A 10950-nucleotide genomic window follows, 5' to 3' on the forward strand; every position below is an offset into this window, starting at 1 on the left:
TGGGGGAACAAAACATGGGGTGAAGAATGATGAAGGGAATATTGTTGTGCCGAACACCCCACTTGTGCCAAACACCAATACTACAACTATTGTTATTGAATATATAAAAAATTAAAGTAATGCAGAAACTAATAATAAAACAATAAAAAGAATAAGACAAGAAATTTACGAGGTTCAGTATAGAATTATCTACGTCCTCGGGCGCCGATGATCAATCCACTACTTCTTGACAAAGTACAACTTTGAGGTGTGTTTTACAAATGAAGAGTTAAGCTCTTTATGTAGCTTTAATCTCAAGTCCAAAAAACACTTCTCTCCAATGTGGGACAAATAATATAAAAAATTTAAAACAACCTTTTATACTAATGTGGAACTATTCTACCAATGTAGGGGGGGAAAAAAAACAACAACAAATCTCCACCTTGACTATAAATTCAACAAATTTTTTAGTCACCAACATTTTCTAGAGTTCCACATCATCGGCGCCTCCCAAAATTATTCAAACTTGTAGGATATTGATCAAGTCTAAATAATGTTTGAACTTGATTGTTGTCACAATCTTGATCAACATATCTGCGGGATTTTTAGTTGTAGCAATCTTCTGAAGAAGTATCTTGCCTCCGTCAATAATATCCCGCATAAAATGAAACCGAACGTCGATGTGCTTCGTTCGTGCATGGTTATTTGATTCTTTGCCAAATGAATAGCACTCTGGCTATCACAGAACACAACAATGTGCTTCTGAACAACTTCCAAATTTTCAAGTAAACCCTGTAACCAAATAGCTTCCTTAACAGCCTCTGAAGCTGCCATGTACTTTACTTCTATTGTAGACAAGGCAATGGTAGATTGTAAGGTAGACCTCCAACTCACCGGACCATTAGCAAATGTAAAAACATATCCAGATCGACATTTATCCAAATCACCTGCAAAATCCGAATCCACATATCCAACAACATGTTGATCAATAGTATTATTTTTCTTAAATACTATACCAATATCAATCGTATTCATAATATATCTCAAAATCCATTTCACAGCTTCCCAATGTCCTTTACCCGGATCATGCATATATACCTGCTCACCATACTAACAACTTGTGAAATATCAGGTCTACTACAAACCATTGCATACATCAGACCACTAACAACACTTGCATAAGGAACCTGTGACATATACTTATGTTCCTCATTTGATTTAGGAGATAAAGCCGCACTAAGTTTGAAATGAGGAGCAAGAGGAGTGCTTACTGGTTTTGACTGCTCAAACATGCCAAAACTCTGTACTACCTTCTTCAAATACTATTTTTGAGACAAACTAACTCTTTCTCTCATTCTGTCTCTGCCAATCTCCATGTCAAGTATCTTCTTTGCTTCACCAAGATCTTTTATCTCAAACTCTTGATTTAACTGACTTTTGAACTTGTTGATTTCTTCCCTATTCTTTGAAGCTATCAACATATCATCAACATACAAGAGTAAATATTTAAAAGATCCATTTTTGTAGCCTACAAAGATAAACACAATGATCATGTTTTTTTCTGATGTACTTCTAACCCATCATAAACTGATGAAATTGTTTGTACAAAGTCCCTCAAACTGCATAGAAGAATCCAAAATTGTGGGGTTGCGGTGCTAGGCACAGAAGGAGATGAAGAAATTGAGTACTTTGGTGTGTTGAATGACATTATAGAGCTTAGCTATGGAGCAAACAGAGTCGTCCACCTGTTCAAGTGTACCTGGTGGGACATCGGCAATAAAAAGAATGGGATAAACACCGATGCCTACTTCACCAGTGTCAATTTTGGCAAGACCTGGTATCAAAATGACTTTTTTGTGCTTACGACGCAGGCAGAACAAGTGTTTTACCTTGAAGACACCAAATTGAAGGGTGAATGGCATGTGGCCCAAAAGATTCCTCCCCGAAGTTTGTACGCAATTGTGGAAGTTGCAGATAGTGAGATGAGTGCCTGTGAGACTGCATTCCAAGAAGATGAGCCATTTGTCCATGCAGTAGCGCAATCTGGTGCAGATGTTGTCGAAGAAGGCGCCGATCCTATACCATTACATAGGGATGGTGCCAGGGTAGATCACGTAGGGACTGATGGTGTTTAATTTAAAAGAACATATTATTCCTTCACACATGTTTGTAAGCTGATGGACCTCCATATCTTATTAAAATGTAAAATAATAAATTTTAAAATAGCAAAATTCATTATATAATTATATGCTGATAAATATGCTACATCTAACCGCCTTGTGGTGAAATTGTATAAAACTATTGGATAATAATACAGAAATGTTGGAATATAAACTAATTTTGATTAAGTCTTATATGAAAAAAAAATATACATTTTTATTTATTTGAATTAGTTTTAACATATCACAAAATAAATAAATAAATAAAAAAGAAACCATGTGCATGGCATGTGGACAAAACTAGTTAGAAAAATAACAAAAGAAAATCAAACAACAAACTGTTTAATAAGATGAGGGTGGAGCCGTTCCGGTTTGGTTCAGCCAAACCAACCATCTGGTACACGGCAAAATAGGAGAAGCTAGCTAAGCCATAAACAAATGCCCGGATTACGCTGCTTATTCAATTTAATTAATTACAATCTCAACAAATCTCAACAAATTAACTAATTAATATAATTAGTTAGTTAAAGAAAATAATTTAGAGAATTCCCAAAAGACTTGCAGGGACAAAAATAAATAAATAAAAATATATAGATTTCACGAGGGAAATGAATTGTGATAGCTTGGTCTTCTTTTTTTTTCCTAGATGGATTATATGTATATATATTTGAAATCATTATATTTATATGAGGGCAATTATTTGACATTTAATATCATAGAGAAGTCCAATCGAGTCAACTCAAATGGTAAGGGATCTGTGACTTTGATGATCTTTATGTCATGAGTTTAATTCCACCTTGAGGCATTATACCGGTGAATTACCAAGAATGTATCAAGGGGGCGGGTGGCTTTTAGTCCCCGGGTTTGGTGGTGCACCGCGTGTCCAAAGTGGCAAGATGGTGACTGAAGTTCTTGAGTTATATATAAATAAATAAATAAATAAATATATATATATATATATATATATATATATATATATATATATATATCATAGAGCAAAGATGGTAAGTATGGCATACTTTGGTTAACTGAAATATTTTTAAAAAAAATTAATTAAACTAAATGTTTATTTATTATTTTCAATTTTTCAAACGAGAAAACAAAAAAAATCAATTTAAATAGGTCAATATCCAACAATTAATAGAAGTGAAACACATACTATAAGACCTATGCATTTCATTCCACAAAGATATATAATATATTTTTAAAGAAAATCATAATTCATCAATGTATGAAAAATAATATTATTTTGTTTACATCATCCAATCACCTATATAATATATATTTTATCGAAATATATTTATATCATGTTTTTTTTATGTATTTATAATATTTTTATTAGTTAGACTAACCACAGTTATTGAATATTCGTATGGATCCAAAATTACGAAGCGAAATGGAATCGAAAAATGATTAACCAACATTTTTATTTTTATTTGGTTGGGTTTTCTTGCCCAATTCAACAGGCAAGATAGTTTGATTCATTACATTTTCGTAGTATATTTCAAAAATTATTATTTAATAATAATATTTTCAAAAAATTGACACCCAATAGTTAACTGAACAAGCTAATTGAATTTTAAATTTCAAAAATATTTACCCAAAAATATGGCATTGATAAAAAAAATTTTGAATTTTAAAAATACCATAAAAATTCCTATAATTTCTAAATAGTAAGAAATTTGAGATTGTGGAGTGCATACAAAATTAATTTCTATTCTTTTAAAAATTCAATAATATTAGGAATCAATAGAATTGCAAGCAAATTTTATTGAGTTATTTTGCTCGATACATACTGGACTGGCAGATGCTATATATATGTCGAGATATTTTAAAACTTTGAGTATACGAGTAATTTATTAATTTTTTAGTATTTTAGAAAAGATGAGAACCATGGAGATATTTAAGAAAATAAAGAAGATGGTTCGTTTGATGTCTTATTTATTATTTAAAAACATGTAAAATTTAATGGGTATTGAGTTTTTAAAATTTTTTTAAAAAAAAATATGGTTGAATAGGAAAAATGATTTAAAACTGTTTTGAGTTTGTTTAATTAACAGTAGAGATTAGAAGTGGAAAAAATTAATAGATCTATCTAAAGATTTCTAATTTATTTCAAAGAACACTTGAAGAATAATTTATAAATTGAAGCTATAAGTATTTTATTTTTCAATTCTCACATATTTTATTCAAATTCAATTTTTTTTTGTTAGATATTTGTGCGTTTTTTTTTTTTTTTTTTGTGGAGTGTAAGACTTTTGTATCTGTTGGTTTTCCTCATATGGTATCTTTTTTAATGCAGTTTGTTTTCTATTTATTTGATTTTAGTTAAATTTTATCACCCCCACCCCCAAAAAAGAAAAGGAAATGTAATGGTACCTAACTCTATTTCTTTGCATTTGAAGCATGCATTAAATTTGACATACATGGGAATCACAAAATTTTTAAAAACTTAAAATTAAAATAAATACATTTACATCCACATTCAATGTATTAGTTTGGTCATAAATACAATGGCTTGATGCTTTAAATACATAATGTTTTCAAAAGCTAAAAAGAAAAAGAGAAAGATTAATAAAATATAAGTCTTTCACATAAAATTTGCAATATTTCAGTAGTGGTAAAATGTCAAAAATAATATGTTAAGCACTTGAACTCAGTGATAAAGTTGGTATGATTCGCAATTATATGAATGTTGTGCCGCTTTAGTGGATCTAATTATTAATATATCATCTTATAGTTGATTAATTCTCATAACCTTGTTATCATGCAAATACATGTTAGTGAGTAGGATTCATAATTTGGTCTAAATCTATTAACGGAACAAATAGATCGAGTAAATTTAATAAATTCAGTTATGTTAGTAACATTAATTTGGTCGGTTTGATTTTATCTTTGTATAAACTTGATTTTCAATTTTGGATTTTTGTAGGTTGCATTGGTTAAGTCGATTAATTGAATATCTATACATATTAATAATTTATATAATGTATGTATATATATTAATAATTTGTACATAATATATATTAATAACACATTAAAATCAATTAAATTTGGTTAATCCATTTAATGAAAGTACTAATCAATCAGATTATTGATTTAGTTAAAAGGTAAATTTGGTTTGGTTTAATTAATCCAATTTTTCGACAAAAAAAATTTATTAATCTAATTAATTATACCAATAAAATGCTCACCCCTTACTAATGGGTTGTAATTTAGTCTAATAATTTATTATTCTTATATGGCATCTCAAATACGTCTTAATTGTGCCAAAGTAGGTCTTGAATATCTTATTCTTTTAATGAAAAGGTTATAAATGTATTACCATATATGCTAATAATAATGTATAAAGCATAATTAGTCAATAAGTATATGTCTTAAATTGTATTTTTGGTGTTCGCGTAAATTAAATGAGGTGCTCCAGTTTAAGAGAAAGAAGGGGGAAGGGCAATTAAGGAGGCGGGATTGGCTCAACACCTGTGACGGAATGGTTGCACAGCTGTGGACTCCACGAGCCTCGTCTCTCCTCCCTATGCCCAACCGCCCTTGCCAGGTGCCTTCCATCTCTCTCGCATGAACGCTCCTCGATCTCTTTTCCCCACCCCCCTCTTTTACATATATTTATACCTACGCAGACACTCACACGCACAGAAACGCCTCTCCATTTCCCCATACAAAAGCAAACACACAACCTCTCTCTCTCTCTCTCTCTCTCTCTCTCTCTCTCTCTCTCTCTCTCTCACACACACACACACACACACACGCATAGAAATTAACACAGCTTTCATTAATAAGTAGTCATCGGGATCAGCTGCCCTTTTGATCTCCTCCTTCCTCTCGATCTCATTGTTACTTATCTCTGCGTAGACACAGAGAGAGAGTGAGGGAGAGAAAGAGAAAGAGAAAGAAAGAGAAAGAGAAAGAGAGAGAGTTTTTGCTGGAAAGACGCAGAGATGAAGATGGCGGACATAGAGGCTCAAGGCAAGAGAATTAACCAAGATTCCACCGCCATCTTCAAGAAAGCCAATCACTCCATTACACTAAAGGTATGACATCTGTATAAACAACAATTCTCATTCATTTGTATTTATATATTTGGTTCTCTATTGGGTTTTTTGGCGGTAGATGTGTTGCCTTGCCTTGCAGCTCAGCCATGCATGCAGGCTTAATTTTCCCCTATTTCTTCCCTTGAAATATTTATTTATTTTTGTTATATGCCAAAATGGAAAAATGAAAAAAAAAAAAAATGGGTTTTTGTTTTTCGTTTACATAACCTTTTTGGGAAGACTTTGTTTGATATGAAAACGACGGACTAACTATTCTTTTCTTGTTCTGGATGTTTCAGCTCCTCCTCCTCCGTCCAACTTCTTCTTCTTCTTCTCTGCTTCAGCTTTTTATTGTTTATTCTGATTATTTTATTTTATCTGACAATCTTTTTATTAAAAATCGTACAAAAAAGAACATTCCCGTGCGGTCTAGGTTTTGTGCCCAACAAAGGTTCCCCCAAAATTAAAATGAGATCTGTCATTTGGTATTCACGTTGTCTGTCAGCGTCACGATCGCCTTTTCATTTTTTCCATTGTTTTTTATTAATTAAGATATATAATTAATTACTGCGCTCTTCTAATGCAGTAAATTGATATTCATTAATTAAAAATTAAGACATCAGAAGCATAACATTAGTTAATTTTATGATGATAAAATGAACAAATGCAGTTTGAGAATGTAGTTTACAAAATCAAAACCAGGGCAGGAGTCGTCCCTCACCTGCCCAGGAAGGACTCGAACGACAAAGATAAACTCATCCTTAAGGGAGTCACCGGAATTGTCCAGCCGGGCGAAATGCTGGCCATGCTTGGCCCCTCCGGCAGCGGCAAAACCACCCTCCTCACGGCATTGGGCGGCCGTCTTGGCGGCCGCCTTGCCGGAAGCATATCCTACAATGGCAAGCCATTTTCCAACACAATGAAGCGGAGCACCGGCTTCGTGACCCAGGACGACGTCCTCTACGAGCACCTCACCGTGACCGAGACCCTTGTCTACACTGCCCTTCTCCGCCTTCCCAAAACCCTAACCAAAGAAGAGAAGATTGGGCATGCCGAGGCAGTGATCTCGGAACTAGGCCTGAGCAAGTGCAAGAACAGTGTGATCGGTGGGCCGCTGGTTCGAGGGGTTTCTGGTGGAGAGAGGAAGAGGGTTAGCATAGGGCAGGAGATGCTCATAAACCCTAGCTTGCTGTTTTTGGATGAGCCCACGTCGGGGCTTGATTCGACCACGGCGCAGAAGATCATTTCGACATTGTGGCAGCTTGCAAATGAGGGAAGAACCATTGTGATGACAATCCACCAGCCCTCAAGTAGGATATTTTACATGTTTCATAAGGTGCTGCTGTTATCAGAAGGCAATCCTCTGTATTTTGGGAAGGGAGAAGGAGCAATGGAATACTTTTCAAGCATCGGTTATGCACCATCAGTGGCAATGAACCCTTCAGATTTTCTTCTAGATCTTGCAAATGGTATGTACTGAATTTAATTTCATGTTCAAGAAGTGTTAATACTGCATGTCTTGTGTTTTATGTTGTTTAGTTTGTGGAGATTTTTGCCTGTTTTCTTTGGGAATTTAAAAATGTGGATGCTTATTGTATAGTTTCTTTTGTTGGAGTTGCCGAATTCATGTAGCTTAATTTATTTATCTATATTAAATAATGTTAGGAAATTGAATGGATAGGAACATTATCACACAGCTAAAATAAGAAATGAGAAAATAGGAATTGACACTAAGATTTACGTGGAAAACCTCCAAACAAATTGAGGGAAAAATCACGAACAAGAGTAGAAGTAATCCATTATGAAAAATAATAATACAATTTCTCTCAAATTAGGAAAAACTAGAAACACGAGTTACAACAGAGATACTCTGTAGGAGAGTACTTGATCTCTCTCTAAAGGTGGAGTTGGAGATGCTTGGGATGAATATCTTCCTTCACCACAACTTTCCTATTTATAGGGGTTTTGTAAGCCTCTTTTTCAAAGCTGTCAAATGAATAGTGCAGCCACCTTTGTAAACTTGTGCAACCACCAAATGAATAGTGTAACCACCTTTGTAGACTTGTGCAGTCATCAAATGAATAGTGCAGCCACCATATAAATAGTACAACCACCATATGAATAGTACAACCCCTATGTTAGACTTTGAATGCTAGAAATGACTTTACAATTTAACAAATAATTCTTCAGTTAATAAATTAGTTAAACAAATTAGTGTAATAAGAATAGTTTAGCCCTAAGGAAAGTCATTGGGGAGAAAGACTTGCCAACATAAATGTTTAGGATTAGCAAATGTTATATGTGGACATTGTGGTACATACATGCACTACATGATAAATTTGTTTTTGCTATTTGCAATTCCTTAAGAAAAATAATCGAAAAGCACAATGATTTTGTTAACTCTATATATGTTGGAGAGAGTGTGGATTTGGATAAGATGTAATACAAAATTATATTGAAATCTGTTGAGATTCATCCAAATCCAAATCTAAGGTTCAAAATCTGTGCAGCATAAGAGTTTTTTTGTGGCTCATGCCAAAATCTCTTATATATATAATCAAAACTAGTAGTCTAGCTAATTAATTGTTTGGCTTTGTGAACAAAATATATTTGGTCTGTGCAGGCATAGCTTTAGACGATGCACAGGAGGATCAAAACGCAGTTAAGATGGCTTTGGTTTGTAGCTATAAGAACAATTTGGCCAACCAATTGAAGGCTGCACTTCATGAAGTGGACAATGGCGTTCCACTCAGAGCAGAAGACAAGCAGTTCGGACGATGGAATGTAAGTTGGTGGGAGCAGTTCTGCGTGTTGCTCAAAAGAGGTGTCAAAGAGCGGAAGCACGAGTCCTTCTCTTGCCTCAAGATTTTTCAGGTCTTGGTGGTTGCTCTCCTCTGTGGGTTGCTGTGGTGGCAATCTGACATCTCTCACTTGCAAGATCAGGTAACAAAATTTTTACTTTTCTTCCTTATTACAAATATTAAATTTATACATGTGAGTGACTTAAGTCATTAAGGAAACCTGTGTGTGTGTGTGCGCGCGCGCTCCCACACGCCCTAGAAACTGCGGTGAAATTCTTGTATATGTCCTTTGTATTTATTGTCTGAAGAAGTTTCCTCTTCGTAGGAGTGCACTTTTTGAATTTGGATCCTTTTTATGAATTGGTATCATTTGTCCGACTTGTAATTTGGTGAAGTCATAACTAAACTTCCCCACTGGGGTGGGGGTTGTGTTTGGTTTGTTGTTGGGGGAATGAATGAGATGTCAATTTGAAGGTAGACGGTCTAAGGTGTTGACACATTTAAGTCTTAACCATTCATTTTTCAGAGTATGCTGCTGCTATTTTATGATCTCTTCAATTATTAGAGACAATTTTTTTTTTTTTAATTATGGAAAAAGCGTTTGTCAAAAGTTCATTTTCTTCTTTAAAAGTAGTAAACATACTGTGACTATTGAACCTCATTTTTTTTTTCCTCAGTAATCGGTGACTGAATTCAATTTAATTCTTGTCCATATATATAAATACATGAATGCAGATGGGTCTCCTCTTCTTTTACTCTGGATTCTGGGGCTTCTTCCCTCTATTCGAAGCAATTTTCGCCTTCCCTCAGGAGCGCATGATGCTTGAGAAGGAACGATCTTCTGGCATGTATAGGCTCTCATCATACTTCATGGCCCGAACCATTGGCGACCTCCCCATGGAGCTTGTTCTTCCCACCGTCTTCGTGATCATAACCTATTGGATGGCAGGCCTCAAGCCCACATTTGCGGATTTCCTGCACACCCTCTTTGTTCTCCTATTTGCCGTGCTAGTTTCTCATGGCTTTGGCCTTGCTTTAGGTGCAATCGTCATGGATCAAAAGTCGGCCACGACCGTAGGAGGGGTTGTTATGCTATCCTTCCTCCTAGCCAGTGGGTACTATGTCCAACATGTTCCCTCCTTCATATCATGGATCAAGTATGTGTCTCTCACCAATTACACATACAAGCTCCTCTTGGGGTCACAGTACAAGCCCAATGACACCTACCCGTGCGGCCCTGATCATCACATTTGCTCGGTTGGGGAGCTCCCCGCCATGAAAATTGTGGGACTTGATGGGCAAGTCACGGCTGCGGTCGCTTTGATCATAATGCTGGTGGGCTACAGGCTTATCGCTTATATTGCGCTGATGAGGATTGGAGTGACAAGCAATTAGATGTGTATACCGCGCTTATGCTTTTGTTCCGGTTTGAAACCTAGCTGGCCGGTTTGCTCAAAATGAGGAAACCCAGAGGAGGATTCAAGCTGTGGTTATGAAATATGGAGACAATTTGTGTTATTTCATGAGCCATGTTCTGGAATGTTAAATCTGAATCTGTTGAATATAGAAAAAACCTCCTGCGGTCAACCTTTGTTGTTGTAAATTAAGGGGTTTTCGTTTATTTCTAAACTCTGAAAGCTTCCTTGGTGTCTTTTGGCTTTGATTTTATGATCGCTTGAAAGACAATTTATTTTTTAAGGTTGCCTTTGAAAGCATAGATTTCAATTTTATAATTAAGAAAGGCTTTGCTGCCATTAATAATTTGTCAGTTCTTATTGTTGGCTGCTCTGTGATTAAGAACATCCCATATTGTAGGTTAATTTTTATATGTTTTTTAAAATTAATCATCAATTTATCTTTAAATTTGGGATGGTCAATTTCTGGTGAGTAGCATTTGAGTCCTAGATTGTTTCTCTCTTTTAATTTCCCCTTTTAAACGTTTTGTAAAATTTGTTTCTCGGACAC

General features: G+C 34.8%; 1 protein-coding gene across 1 annotated transcript; it reads left to right on the plus strand.

Moving 5' to 3' along the window:
• Positions 1-5786: 5786 nt before the first annotated feature.
• LOC131159404 (ABC transporter G family member 9) lies at positions 5787-10617 on the plus strand. The gene is made up of 4 exons (XM_058114291.1): positions 5787-6184; positions 6855-7653; positions 8808-9127; positions 9721-10617. Exons 1-4 carry the CDS (start codon positions 6092-6094, stop codon positions 10378-10380), a joined length of 1872 nt encoding a protein of 623 aa, XP_057970274.1. The 5' UTR covers positions 5787-6091; the 3' UTR covers positions 10381-10617.
• Positions 10618-10950: the final 333 nt, after the last annotated feature.

This window comes from Malania oleifera, chromosome 1, assembly GCF_029873635.1.
Source record: "Malania oleifera isolate guangnan ecotype guangnan chromosome 1, ASM2987363v1, whole genome shotgun sequence".
Lineage (NCBI taxonomy): Eukaryota > Viridiplantae > Streptophyta > Magnoliopsida > Santalales > Ximeniaceae > Malania > Malania oleifera.